This window comes from Lutjanus erythropterus, chromosome 11 (assembly GCF_056507025.1).
Source record: "Lutjanus erythropterus isolate fLutEry1 chromosome 11, fLutEry1.hap2, whole genome shotgun sequence".
Classification (NCBI taxonomy): domain Eukaryota; kingdom Metazoa; phylum Chordata; class Actinopteri; order Lutjaniformes; family Lutjanidae; genus Lutjanus; species Lutjanus erythropterus.
Window position 1 is genome coordinate 27003448 of NC_139327.1, and position 15798 is coordinate 27019245.

Sequence of the window (15798 nt, forward strand, 5' to 3'; positions counted from 1 at the left end):
AGGAAAAACATTTGCAGCTCCGCCGTGGTTGTATTTGTGGTCGTGGGCTCTTGAGACATCATTATCCTTTCAGTTTGAGACGTCTAGGGCGAGGAAGTAAACTCAGGAAAATTGGCTTGTCTTCTGCAGCTCTCACAGAAACTTGTGGGCCCTAAAAACCCTCTTTACGACACGACAAACAGTTCTGCTGTCAGGTTCCTCAACCTTGCCTTCTTGGTATTTATTCATTATTTTTGCAGAGTTTGAAATTGAAGGAAAGCTTTAGCTGTTATTGAAGGTCATTGTAGAGGTTGCATTCAAATTCTTGTCCTGACAATAAGAGTATATGGACTTTTTACATTTCTTTTGAGAAGCAGTGACTTAGAATTCGATTTTGTTTTGCCATTTATCTTAAATATTACTTTTTGCGGTATTTAAACTGAGTACTTTGTGTGCAATGATTATAGTCCTTCATCACAAGCATGTCTCATTGGTCAAACTACACTTAGTCACTAAGAATGTATTCGGCCGCAGGTTATTTTTATGCTTTTTTGCCTTCATTGGACAGTTAGTTGATAGTGAAGAGGCAGAAAGTAGAGAGAGAGAAATGTAGGGAGAGAGAGGTATGACAAGGGGTATTACAAGCAACAGAGGTTCCCAGCTGGAATTGAACAGGTGACTTTGCAGTTATGGTGCACGAGCTATAACCATTCGATTACCAAAGTGCGCCCAGAATCAGTCTTTCAGACTAAATTGATTAAGATATTTGTGTGTCCAACCTACCACTGTGATGGTATGGATTTTTTTCTTACTGCTGGGACAAAACAACATCTTCCTGCAGAATGGCGGCTTACCGCAACTGCCTTCACAATTACAATTAATTACCGTTATTGGACTTTATTGAAGCATATTGTTATAAGTATAGCTAAGCTCCTTTAAATAATAGGGCAGTGCTTCAATGTGTGTGACGTGCAAGCGAGGGAGAGCAGACAGCGGTGCTGCTCATAGTGGAAATCTAAGAGCAAGTTGTTAATCTGGCAGTAAAAGAACAGTACAGGTTACAGCAGTGTTTCCCAAACCCTTTTTTTTCCAGAGGACCCACTTTTTAAAGATGACAAATCGTCACAACCCAATTCACAAGAGACCTTATCAATAAATCTTGGGAAGATTTGCCATTTTCACATCTTATATTATCTTGACACGTTATTAAAAAAAATTCTACACATTAATAATTTTATAAAGGAGAAACCAACGCATTTAGTCCAAGTTAACAGGCTGTCTCGTTTTTGTTTCCTCTCATCAGGAAAACAGTACAGGAAATTTTAGCTTACTACAGAAATGAGACAAAATAAATGCATTTATGCAGAATTAACAGGCTCCCATTTCTTCCTCTCATTAGTAAAACAATATACACATTGTAAGTGCTTTATAAAAAGGTGTGCTGCAGGTATAAATCTTAAATTTACTGAATTTCCTCCATGGTCTTTTATTTATTTGGCGGCCCAAATAAAATCTTCTGTGACCCAACTGTGAGTCAAGACCCAGTCTTTTGGAATGACTAGGTGAAAGTGTGTCAGTTAATAAACACTGCAGCCTCTCAAGACCAGGTTGTCTGTTATTTCCCAACTGCTGGAAAGGTGAAGGATTAGCTCCGATGTAAGCTGAACGGGAAAGGTTAACATTACGGTAAAGCTAATGCTAGCATTATACCTTAACCATGTTAGCTCCTATGTGATTGTATCCCTTTCAGAAGTTTTGTAAACCAGCCTTGAACTGCAACATCTTTTTTTGGAGACACGGTAAAGTCAATCAAGTATTGAGGGAAAATTATCCATAGTTGCTGCCCTTTCTTGAGATGTTTTGTTTAGTTTTGTTGAGGGCTGAAACATGTCTATTATTCTGCTGCGCTGCTGCGGACTGCAAACACCTCGTCTCACTCTTCAATTGTAAGTGTGTAGGAGAATCTCTGGTGGCCAAAACGTGAAAGGCTGTAGGTGTATCTAGAGCCAGTGTTTGGTTTTCCCGTTCTGGCCTTTTTAGAAACATGGTGGTGCAACATAGCGGACTCCGTACACGAGGACCTTTGCCCTCTGTAGATATAAACGGCTCTGAGATAATGGAAACACAACAATTCTTATTTTCAGTCGATTATACAGTTATGAAAACGTACTCATGAATATTATAGTCCATTTCTGCCATATTCTGTGAATAAATCCTTGTAAATCTTACATACTGGGCCTTTTAAAAATTACTATTAAACTAAAAAGTGTTAAGCAGAGATAACGCATCATCTCCTGTAAATCATTTAATGGCACATCCCTTCAGATAAAGTGTATTTCTTGTCACCTAAACGTTCTCTATATATCTATTTTGTGTCATTAGATGATATATGTATGAGCCTCATGCCTTTTCAGACTATGATTGTTTTGTGCTTTTATAATTTTTGCATCTCATACTAGTGTTCTGTGACATAAGTAAGACTGAGAAACAGGATTATGAAAAAAAAAGATTAAAATGTCATCTCCACACAGGGACTGCAAAGATCTAAAGCAAATAAGTTCAGCCCTTTCATCTCATTTTCATATCAAATATCAGATAGCACAGTTTCTTTACTCTGTCTTGTCTGGTTTGGTCTAAAAGTGTGATTGCCCTTAAATAGACCTGCAATTTTGAAATACATGATAGGGGTATTAATTTGAATTAAGCAAATGAGGCAGGTTTGAAGAGACGCTTTCATTTCGCAAATTACAAGAAATGCACAAGATGGTATTGCTGCAAGATTTTATGCATTTTACAGTAAAAAAAATGGATTGTAGACTAATTTACAATATAATGGAGACAAAAGGATTGTAACTCTGTAATAAAAAAAGCTTTGCCGGGTGGAAGACTAGAAAAATATGAATGTTTGATTAAAGACAACCTTATAATGTGATTAAATTGATTAAATTCATGTTCTGAATGTGTACCATGGTTTATTCATATGTTAATCCTACATAATGATTACTGGATTTTACTCTTCCTTTAACTCTTATCAGCATTTACATGCAACCACTTTATTTCACAAGAAATAGCAGAAACAAAATGGAAAGGGAAGATTAATCACATATGTTTCAGTGTGTCTAGCAATAGCAATGATGTGGTGATGAAAAGCCCTGAAATTCGTCCCAAGTTCATCTCCCGACCTTGGATTGAGAATTTCAAAACACTTTTCTCTCGCCGTGTCTCTCATCTCCCGGTATATCTTCATAGAGACAGCAGAGCCGACTAGGATATACACTGCCTGCTTGCTCTGCTTAAAAAAAATATTGATTGCATGCATTTTTTTTTCTCTCCCTCCCTCCCGCAGCTCCTTCCAGACTGATGACGATGATGAGGTGTCTAACAAGACGTGGGTGCTGACTCCCAAAGTGTACGAGAGTGACGTCACGCACATCCTAAACAGCCTACTAGATGGATACGACAACAAACTCAGACCTGACATCGGAGGTGGGCGCAGATTTTTCACGGATGATCCGTTTAGTCACAGAATCACAAAGACGTGCACCCACATTTATGGTTGAATTTGCATTCAAACCCATGCATGTGCTCATTAACTGACATACATGCTTTTACACAAGCACTTTACCCATTAACTGTAGACAAATAGAGACATAGCAGCTGTGATGTCACCCAGTGATTTCTAAGGGACTCTTAAAGCTTGGAGCCTGCTATTTTTTCACTTGTTGACAAAAGATAATCCGTGATTGTGCAATGACGTGAAGCCTGAAACAATTATCACTGGACACAAACCAGCCCCAAAATATCTTGAATTGTTTATCTCCTAATATAGAAATGATTCTCAAAATTGTCATGAAGAAATGAACATTAGATGAACAGAATATTTCTCAGGCTTCCTTTCTCCCTTTTGTGGAGCCAAAATTGAGCAGCAATTAGAGAAATTGCATCTTAAGGCACTTATGCAAACTGAGAGGAGACACTTACATATTATAAAAACACATCTAGTGACACTTACACTTTATATGCACATACTTACTCAGACCAGAGTTTTTAAAAAATAGAAAAGACACCAGTTTTGAGGAGGTGAGAACAGTGTTGCCAGATCAGGCTGTTCTCTGGGCTGCTTTGGGTTAAAATGGTCCTGGGCGGGTGGACTGAATTTGGGCTTGTTTACCGTAAGTTAGACTGTTTTTTAAATATGTTAAAAATCACAGTATGTTAAAAAATATGTCAGTAAAGTGTATTCCTTAGTTATGTGAACACATCCAGTCACTCAGCACAACTTCGATATGAAATAATTTTTATTCACTCTGCTGAGAGGAGACCTGTGGATCTCAATTCTGTTCTTACGTTAGAACAGAAACTGTCATCGCCAACCGCCACCATCATTTGTTTTTCTTTTGAGAACATGGGATTGCACATACTTTTATTTCATCTGTTTCATGCATGTGAAAATGGGGGCTACACTATATTTGGCATACTTGTAGAGCTTTGACCAAGTGAGATCAAATCTATTATTTTTTTACTTGAGCTGTCCCTTTATTTATTCTTTTATATTTAAGGCAGAGGGCAGAAAAGGCAAATATTTCATATATGCGTTGTACAATGTAACCTTCTATCTGCATTCTAGCCCATTTGTGAACACTAAAATTGTAGTTTTAGTATTATGTCATATTGAAAAATTGTTACGAACCACAATACTGTTGCTATTGTTTATGTATTCATTTGTATTGTTTATTATAGATACTATTTGGGTGTTTTTTTTGTCAATTTGGGTGGGTTTTGAGCAATTACTGAGCTGGAAAACATCAAACTAATGTGGCAAGACTGACTTAGAAGAGAACCTCGTGTTTAGGTTGATGACAACAATCTTTTGTCTTTATTCATGGGGCTTTAAAATGATATTATATGCCAAAGAGGTCAGACATTTCCATCAACATGAAGAGGAGGATATAAGAATTAATAAAATTCACCATTACAGGATTATTCAATCGTAGTGTTTAATATGAGCAAAGCAGGAAATCTCCATATTTGAGAGGTTGAAAACGGTATGTTCTGACATTTTTGCATGAAAAATTACTTAAACGATGAGTCAATTATCAAAATAGTTAAATAGTTTAATTATTAAGCACTTGCCCTGCTGGGCAAAATGATTAACCACGAAAATACTTTGCAGATTTATCAATAATGTAAATAATTATTAGCCCTGGTGAACAATAATATTGTTAACTGCAAAACAAAACTCTTAGCTGATGTTTGGATTTGAAACTGGATTCAGATTTGATAAAATGCTGTCAAACCCCAACCCAACAGAAATACAGGAACAGTATACCAAGGCACATGTGATCAACTTATTTGAAAGTAGTAAATTCACATTGAGAAAAGCATGCATTATTTCTGTAAATCTATTATTCTATCACTTTGTTTAAAAATGTAAAACGATGCTAAATTTGATGAAGGATGCATGAATTGTTGGAGACTCAAAACGCAGAGTTTAGGACTTGGACTCGACTTCAGACTTCACACTGTAGCGATGAGTTGAGACCCGCTTGTGACTTGGCTCACCGTGGTCGTAGCTAGTAATAATGTTAGTCATGCCACCTGACACATATTTTAATATCTCTGCGGCAAATTGTAAAACGATAAGAAATAATGACTTTTTAATGGCATGAAATGAAAACGGTCCAGTTGTAGCTGGATGGCCCGTTCATATTCACCGGCCGTAGAAACTGAACACAGAAGATTCAATATTCACAGCGTACAGTTCATTACTACACTGCACATGGCAGTACAAGGTGTGTGTATTTGCCTGCGTCCCTTCCATGAATATGTGTGCGTATGTTGTGTGTTGATAGGCAGACAGGCTGTATATAAAATATGTTGCTCATGAACACGCGTGTGTTATGGTCGAGATAGCACTCCGTCATGGTCCTGCAAGCCTCGTCTTGTCAGTGTGAGAGGGAGACAAGTAGCTTAGTCCCTTCACTTTGACAGACAGCTGGGCAGGTCTCCCTTGTCTACACAAGTACACATATATCCTAAAGCCTGTCACGTTCATCTGCAAGAGCTGAATAGGGAGATCTTCAGTACCCTTGAATACTTGATTCATGGGTCAGTATTCCTGGGAAAACTGGTTTAAGTCACAATCTGTCACATACACTTATAGAATAATAAAGATTTACCACTCTGTATGCTAGCGGTGAATTGCTTCTCCGCTCACTGTAGAGGCTCTGGGTAGTGCTGTATTAAAGCTGTTAAAGGCAAGAATAGAATGGCAAGCCGCGGTCTTATCAGTCTATGTCACACAGTTACAGTTTAAACACTTCATATTTGTCTTGTAGTGGAGTACACCCACAGGAAGAGGGAAATAAAATGTGAAAGAGGCGGCCTGCATCCAAACAGCGGAAGTGTTTCTTTCGGAGGAAGAAAATGTTGACCTTTTTTTTTTTTTAATTATTTTATGCTACAGTGACTTTCAATAGGATGATGATGTCATCCCCTCTGTACCCTGTATGCCTGTTCTCGCTTATTTAACTTGGAGGGCTGGGTTGCGACATGTGCGTGACGCCTTATGAAGCTATGACACAGACCACCAACCATGTTGCTGATTTTTGAGAAAATGGATAATATTTTTGAGAAAAAACATTTTCTAGTTTGCCTTCTGATGATATTAACAGCAGTGTAGAAGTGAATTGCACTCTGAAAATGTAGAGACACTAACTACCAAAAACAAAATAATAATTCCCTCATAGTGTTGCTTTAAACTTGCCGTTAATCTTTAAGGCTTTTTTCCCCATGTTTTCTAATAATTTCGGATATCTAGTCCGACAATGAATGCTAAAATTAAAAACTGAAAGCATCTGCTCCATACAAAAACAGTATAGTCACAGCACAGAGCAGCAGGAGTCACATTTCAGACTTTAAGCCATAAAATAATCACAGCCTGATGTGACGTTGACAACTGAATATGGTTGTACAGACCGCTGAAAGGACACTGACACAGATCTCCAGCATCAACAAATAGTTGTTGGGTGTAGGCAGACATTTTGAACACATTACCATGAAGGCGTTAGCAGTACTACTGTGTCAAAACTAAAGCTAACTTGGCTAAATGAAGCTTAAAGTATAACTTGCATGTTAAATGTCCTAATGAGATTTACGCATAATCTTGTGTAAAATGACATTTTTGTAACTTAATTTAAGATTGTTTTGACATAAAGACCAAAAATTATAGTAAAACTTGGTTTGTTGAAGCAAGGCTCTTAAAAAATGCTTTTTTCTTTTTTTCTTTTAGAAATGTCGCGTCATATGACTGAATGATCTATGAATGCAGTCCGTCTCAAACCAAATACACACAGTTTCATGTTCACTTTTCACAGTGGGAATTCCCATTGTGTGTTAGCACTGAGCTAACATACTGAGTGCTACATATTTAAACATATAAAAATAGATTCAGCAGTCAAAAAATGAATTCAGAAATCATTAAAAAATAATCACTGTTCTTAAGAGAATCTTTTTTCCCCTCACACTCCTAATCACTCCTGTCTGCTCCCAGATTCCACATCCTTCCTAGCAGGCGCTCAGCATCTCTACTACACAAACAGGACTCATCCCTCACTGGCTTCTATACCACAAACATGGCCATTTGATTTTAGTTGGGGGGGAAAAACACCAAGCCTGAGGTACCTCTTCTGGGACTTGACCTAATACAGCTTTAAAGCATGCCTAATGAACTGACTGAAATGATGGCACAGGATGAAAGCGGCGTATATATACTGTAAAGCCGCTACGCTGAGCTACTTTCGGGGCTTCTCCCATATATTGCACAATATGTACAATGCTGCATATAATGTGTCACATTTCGTGAAGGGCATCATCTTTATTCTTCAGACTTTAGAAGTGGGCTCGTGCTATAAATTGGAGAGCAGCTCAGATCTGCTTTGAGGTGCGGCTTCAACCCAGAGAGCCGCTGCATAGCTGGGCGGCTGGCTGCCGCCGTCTTAACCATCATCTTCAAACACACTATGATCTCGCTCTCTCAGCGTTGGTCTTCCAGCTGCTGCCAAGTTACACAGCTACAGAGGGGTTATAATTAGCTGGCTATACTGTCATCTGATCCACCAACCAATCAACCAGCCAACCATACCAAAGCAAAGCGAAGTTTCTCCTCCACTCCTCAGAGCGCTGAAATACTGTGGATTTAGATTCATCGCTGATTGTGCCACAGCTTCCCTTTGAAGTCCATTGTGATGCTCATTTAATTTTAATGCCCCTGGAGTCTACTGTACGTATGAAAACTAAAGCAAATAGGACAGAGACATTGAACGAGAGAGAGCGGGAGAGGAAATTCTTAATCCTTAATTCATAATACATCCATGGCATTGATCAAGGTCATTGCCTTCTAGAAAATAGATTGTTTCAAGTATTCACAAATATGGAGAGCAGCGACAAGGGCATAAAGTTATTGTACGCTGAGTTTAATGAATTCAAATGACACGACTAAATGTTTGGTAATGCACAGTGATGCGTTTGATGTCTGCTGAGTCTATGAGCTAATTCCATCAGCCTTTTAACCAGGATGCCTGTGCTGTGGTGGGTGTATTGGCATGTATTCTGTTGTCTCAGACACCAAGTTAAAAATCTTAGCACAGCCACTTCATGTTCACTGGCATCTTGGAATAATGTTTCCTTGGCATCTGTTTGTGCCTTTATGAACGACATCCAGTTTTCCAGTTGGCTGTACAAAATAACACAAATTTGTTTTTATTTATTAAAATTCTATTTATGCTATGCCCATAACTTTATATGTAATTTTACTAATAATCCAGTCCAAGGTTACATGTTTTGTGCATCACATTTTCAGTATGCAAAAATTCTAATTACGCCGATGCAATAATAATGCACTAGTATTCATAGCCACTCACTGATATAACTGGATAAAAACAATATGTAACAATTGCACGGCATTGCAAATAGCGAGTTGGAGCCATAGAAAGAATATTAAATAGGTTCAAATCCTATTTAATATAAAGTTGATGGTTGAACTGAGTTGTTGTCCCAGACTCTAGGAAGCTCAGGCAGGCTGCAGGAGCACAAGACAAGCAAAACATTGTAATGGGACAATAACAAGCGACAACAAGTCCTTAACTGTAAGTTGATAAGCTGTTTATAACCATCAGTTGTCTGTCGAAGCAAAACTAAGCCTGTTATCCTGAAAACAAAAGCCCACTGCTCTGAAAATACACACTTTGGAGTTTGAGTTCTGTCTGTCAGACTCTATTTACACATTGCATCTTAAATATCTACTCCTTCTAAGATTATTGATGATTTCTTATGACTCATGAACAGACACTTACTCACTCATACACAACATTCAGCATTTCGACAAAAAATAACACGTTACACCACAAGGAGAACACCACAGCTACAGTGTTGTTGTTGAAGAAGCCAATATTTCAGCTTGATATGTTTCCTTAACCTCTGATGACATATCATGGTCATTTTATGATATATTACAATAAATATATTATAGATTTATCCTTTAATTGTTGGGAACTTTATGCAAGATAAAGTATAAAGCAGGAGGAGCATTTTATGTGTGTATTCTCGAGTTTGTTCATGCATGTGAAAAGTGTGTGTCGAGGGCCATGGCTGCAATGCACACGCATGTTTGCCTGTGAGTGACATGAAAAATGGATGCAAACCTGCACACTCCCTCTGCCCATCTCTCACACTCACTGTAGCTCCCACATCAAGCCTTGAGGCCGACTGAGTCCCTCCTCTCAGACATAACGTCCAGTCATCCATAAACATACGCGTTAGATGGCAAAGTGTAGAAGCTGATCCAGCCTGACTTAGAGGATCTGAGAGAGCATGGACGTCCATTTGACACCCAGCTGTCCAGTTTCCTCAGCCATACTTTGTCTGACATCCGTCTGTCCATCACACTAAACTGGTGTAGGCAGTAGACCCCGAGAGGTGTAGTGCCTGGCGGGGTACACATGTAAACATGGAGGTTCGGGTGAATGTCTGCGTGTAACTTATTGCACTTTCCGGAGAAAGACAGTTCATTGTTGGGGATTTTTCCCAGGTTGTCAAATTACTAACACTTTGGATTGGTGGTTTGGAGATAGGGGTGTTATCATTAATCATTAATCGATTAACAGCTGTACAGATCAGTGTAAAAAGTTGAGACAATTCAAAATTTCAAAGCAACATTTTGCTATATTTTTTTGAGTTCTGAGCACAACTCAAGCTCTTTGTGTTTTAAGTGTACCAAGTTTTGTCAACCATAATCTTTAGTTGAGAAAATTTACCTTCCTTCTTTAGATAAATTTAAATGTTTGAGTTTAAGAAACCCACTTCTCAACAAAACATTACTGGTTGGTAAAACTTTAAGTAAAATCTATTGAAGTAAGTTGCCTTGAAATTTTGAGTTGTCTCAAGTGGTTTTTATAGTATATAAAAATGTATTAATTGATAACCAATAGTATAGAATAGTTATTGTGCCTCATTTGACATTGTTTTGACTGGCAGAGCTATTTGTTCAATAAGGGAACTTAAACACCAACTTAAAATGAGGAAAAAGGAGAGGAAACGCACAAAATTTGCAACCCTACTTGAAGGTGGTTGATGGTTCAGTCTCATTCCCAGGTCATGAAATACCTGTGTTTCTGGGAATGAGTCATTGGCCAAAGTCTCCCTTCATGGACCAGTTTTTATAAAGCTTGACAATAGAGTCAATTAGAGGAGGAGCAGAGGTCCAGTTTTCTCTCAGATCTCTTGAATTACATTATGCTAAAAGGTTATTATGGAACTTTTGTCCAGTGATGCCCCAAAATATACTGCCCACCCCAGCTTTAAAAGTTTCCAATGTAACTGCAACTCCAAGTTTATGTTGCACATCTGTCTGGTGGTCTCTGTTGGGCTAAGAATCGCAACCTTTCCTCAAGTCTTGTCAAGTCTAAACATTTAAGAGGAAGTTCTAACCTAAAAGTGTGTCTATGTGGGAGCGCAGGGGCACCAGCAGGTCTGTAAGAAAACAGAGTAACTGATTGGCTATCAAGAGGGTCTCGCAGGCCTGAAGCATGGATGGACAGGAAAAGGGATGGATGGGATGTTGCAGAGGGCACAAAGGTATTCTGGCAAACGGGTCGGGAGTTTGGCCGTAAATACAGACAAAGCGCTCGGTTCTTGGATGTTGGCAGGAAGCCTGTTTGACGATGAAATTGGTCCTGTAGGCTCTGACGTAGTCTTCTTGCAGACAAAGGAGCCAGGTTTTCGATTTCATCAGCTCTATCTGATGTATCTTAGACCAGGTAATATCCTGATAATGTAATACAGTAACATAAAAGCAAAGTGTATTACTACAGCCTTGCATTGAGTGGAGTGAATGTCTGTAGTTTTCACAGTGGACCTGAAATGAAATGAAGAATCACAAACACCACCCAGTTGTGTCCCAAGCCAAAAAGATAGTATCTCTGTTCTTCACTGTAGTTTTGTAAACACAGTACATTTTAGGTATTATTTCGTTTCATTTTCATTTTTAAGAAGTTTTCAGTCAAAAAACAAAACGGCAAACTACAAACACCTGAGACAACAGACCTGTTTTTCACAACAGCCATATCGACATGAAATAGCAGCATAAACACAGGTGTTACCAATGATACTAATTAAGATTCCTTCCCATTCAGGTCAGACAGAGTCGGGGTGCTGCTATTTTGCATGTTGGCTCACTGGAAAGCCTCTGCTACACTAAATGGAACAGGACCTTAATTAGTATCATTGGTAACACCTGTGTTTACCCTACAGTTTCATATCAGTATGGCTGCCATGAAAAAGGGTCTAACAACATCAATAATAGATGGAAAAAACATCCCTGACATCGGACAGACGTTATTCATCTCAAGTTTGGTTTTTACGTTCGTCTTCATTAGTAGAGCATTGAACTATCGGCCTCATATGTTTAAAAACCATGAGACAATTTACACAGATATTTTCACTCGAAATAGGAGATTATTTGCTGCAGATATTTGCAGTTTGGATAAGAGGGTCTGTTGTGATAAAATTGCTTACTTTGCTTTGCCCATCTACTTTTTTTCTGTCTGCATTTCCGTCTTTTTTTTCTATCTAAAATATATTGTTTGTCTTATTTTAGTATTTTTCACAAATATGGATGTTGTTTGGCTGCCTTTTCAATTGCTTGTTGATTTTAAGATCTTATTGTTTTGTACTGTGAATTTGATGCCTGCTGAAGGTTCATAGTTGCTTTTTTACTGAACTCAGTGTGGACAGTGTGTTAAGAAACAATAATATATTATTATTATTATAGTATATCATTGTTTATTGTTATATATCTTTGTCACAAGTGTTAGCCACTTGTGAGGGATTGTTGCAAAAATGTGTTTATGTGTGTACTCTGTATTCAGTATTTATGGACCAGTAATATTGGTATTGGCATCGCCCCCAAAAATGCAGTTATCTGTTTGACCCTAATTAAGCCTTCTTCCAAAGTAATGACACTTTCCAGTAGTTTTATATTTATTCTCAACAAGGAGATTATCTCCTTTTTTTTTTGTTGATGATGATGATTTAGACAAATTTGATTAGCAACTTCCTGAAACTTGTCGTGGATGATACGATGCTCTTCTCTAAAATGGACTTTCTTGTGCTTCTTTGCAGTCAAACCGACAGTGATCCACACAGACATGTTTGTCAACAGCATCGGCCCAGTAAATGCCATCAACATGGTGAGTAATAGGAGAGTATAGTGTCAAAGTCTCATCATTGTTATTAATTATTAGTCTGAAACTGCATGTATAACTAAATGAGTATATTTATTCCCACATTTTTGTTTGGCCTGCCTCTGTCCTCAGGGAGAAACGCGTATAATGATCCGGAGAGTAGCTCTCCTCTCTGGAGCTGGCAGGGGTTCAGGGTCTTGCTCAAGCACCCTTCAGCAGGGCATATGCTTGCTGTCATGGAGGATTGGTTAGTTCAGCTAATCACTATGCTGCCCCACTGCCCTTGTAGTGTAACAACACAATGCAGGTGTCAATCAGCTACTTAACTACTGCACCGGCCTTTGCACCACAGTGGATAAATGTGGTCCCTTTCTTGCAACCGATTGCGCTACACTCTAATTTTGAATCAGAAATACTGGTCAGCAATCAACCAGTTGTGTTGCTAGAAACGCAGTCCAGACCTCAAGCAGCATATTTGCAAATGGCTGTGTGCGTTGGCAAATCCCAAGATGTTCTCGCATTGTAGTTGCCAAGAATTGCATCAGCTACAATCTGAGGTGTCACCTGTTCAAACTCTTTGTGGTTTGTTCAGATAAATATACCAATTTGTGATTATCCTTGGATCTGGTTTGCAGACAAGGGTTTTTTAGGCTTTTGATCTTTTTTTTTTTCTGTTGTCATGGTTGGAGTGACACGTTCAAATTGTGTTCTGGCACTAGATATATTTGTGTTCATCAACAGCAATGCTGTTTATTTCTATAAGCATTTCTTTTTTTTCAATTAAAAGCTTTTTTTTAATATATAAGAACATATCAATATATTACTATCCATTTTTGAAATATCAGTATTGGACTGTTCACATATCACTGAATGCAATACAATTGTATTATTTTTTTAACCACTTTATTACTTTAAGATGTTAGAAGCATGTTTGGCAAGCTTAGCTGATGTAGCGTTTGTTATGTTACTCTTACAACGGTGCGCATCAGTTTCAGCCAATATGAGTGGGAGAACTGGTTATTTGTACAGTATCAGCTTCCAAAAACATATCACTGTATTCCTATTAATTAAAATAAGTGTTTTAGAGTTTAAAGTATTGGAAATGCTTAATTTTAACAGATTCAGGTAGGAAGAGCCTGGCAGTTCATTGGGCCTCATACAAGAACATTTTTGTATTCTTATCTTAAATTTTTCTTACTTTTTTTCTTACAAAGGCCTCGTACGAACACGCCACATCAGATTCAACAAATGCCTGTAACTTCAGATAACTCTGTAAATTATCCACGTGTGTATCTGAGTGCACGTGCATGAGACTTATAAGTTTGCATAATTATTGCCCCAATAATATATGGCTGCGCTTCCTGACACATATGTCAGGAAGTGTTCATTTATGGAAATGGCATCAAAGGGAAAAAAGAAAAAAGAGTTTGGAGTTTGATGTCCTGCTTTCAGAGATCCATAAAGGGAAATCTGTCTTTTAACAGGGTCAGCAGTGGAATTAAAAGATCTGCTAAAGCAAACAAATAGGAAAAGCGAGCGCTGTAAAGCCGTGTTACTGGAGGATCGCACTGTCACTGAAACAAAGAGGACATCTCTCGATATGAAAATGACTTGAAATGAAAAAAAACGACCTGCCACAGCAAGGGGCGATTGATGAGTGCAGTGAGAGGAGAGGGTTAAGGGGAAGACGGAGGACAGAATAAGCGAGGATCTTCACCTGAACAGAGACTTCATAAACCTGTATGTGAAGATATGCAGTCAGTACACCTGACAGCAAGTAATAATACATCATTGTCTTAGGCTTTATATGTAAATTTACAATTATAATTTGAAATGTAGTCAGACAAGATAATTATAAAGCGTAGTTTACTTTTCAAACTCAAAATGTCTTCAAACTAATATAATATGCAGTCATTAATAAAACACATTGGTTTGGAGACCAGCAGACTGACTGCACATGACTCAGCGACAGGTCTGGACCAGTAAATTGTGTTTGCATCTGAAAGAAAATTCACAATATAAGAAAAGTGGTGAATGCAACAAGTTCTCCTAAATCACTGGTGCGCACCACTTAAGAACAAATCTGTTTGTATGAGTGGTTCTTGCATGAGGCCCATTGTCCTTTAATGTATAATGTCCTTTTTCAAATAGATAAATAACATACATCCAATAATGTCAGGAGGGGGGGCAGATGTATCTGCCAGAGCAAATAAAATATTAGCTCACAGGCACATCTGGTTCCTCCAATACACAATGAATTCTATATTTGAAACCTGAGGAATAGGAATAGGAATTAATTGAAGTAATTTGCTTTGTTGTTTATGTGTGTAATGTGTAATGTAAATTTCGATATCCAACCTTGTATTGTTGATTGACCATTAAATGAACCCTTGACAATATATCTGTCATGCTGCAGTGACGGCCAAAACAGGGCAGAACAGGTCATCTAATTGTGGGGAGGAAAAATATTTGTGTGAGACAAAGACGCACTAGAAAAAAATGCTAATCAGAAAAATTTAATCAGCTTTGTTTTATGTGTCATTGTTTTCTGTCGCACGTTCCCACTGAGAACCCACTTCTATTGTACTGAACAATCAGCTCTACATGGTGGTGGCGTTCCATTTCACTTAGTCTTGGCTAAAACACCCACTCTCAATAACTGCAGTCACAGTGAAGTTGGAAGAGAAGCGTTGATGGGATCAGTTAGAAAATGTGTTTGAGCTCACATCAGGGAGTCTGTGTGCAGTGTGTGTGTGCAGTGTGTGTGTGTGTGTGTGTGTGTGTGTGGAGAAGGTATTCTACTGACATGAAACGTTGACTTATTGCTTCACATTCATATGTAATGAACATGAATGGGCCAGTGCGTTCACACTGTGACATGACAAATGTACTGAGGTTTGGTAGATGTTCTGAAGAGCATCTAAGCACGACCGGGATTATGAATTTTTAATTGTGCTTTTGAAGTATGGCGAGGTTGCAGCTCAAATGAGGGAGGCAGAAAGGATCGAGCAGACGAACAGAAAGGTTTGAAGAAGAAAAATAATCATAAAAGTGATATTTGTAGCTGCTAGAATTCATC

At 38.2% G+C, this 15798-nt stretch overlaps 1 protein-coding gene across 4 annotated transcripts in view; it reads left to right on the forward strand.

Moving 5' to 3' along the window:
* Positions 1-15798, forward strand: part of gabrg2 (gamma-aminobutyric acid type A receptor subunit gamma2) — a 73674-nt gene that overhangs the window by 11071 nt on the left and 46805 nt on the right. For all 4 annotated transcript variants that reach the window (XM_084729842.1, XM_084729843.1, XM_084729844.1 and 1 more), the window contains exons 2-3: positions 3326-3465; positions 12658-12725. In XM_084729842.1, coding sequence (XP_084585968.1) covers positions 3326-3465; positions 12658-12725 — 208 coding nt within the window. The remainder of the gene's footprint in view (positions 1-3325; positions 3466-12657; positions 12726-15798) is intronic.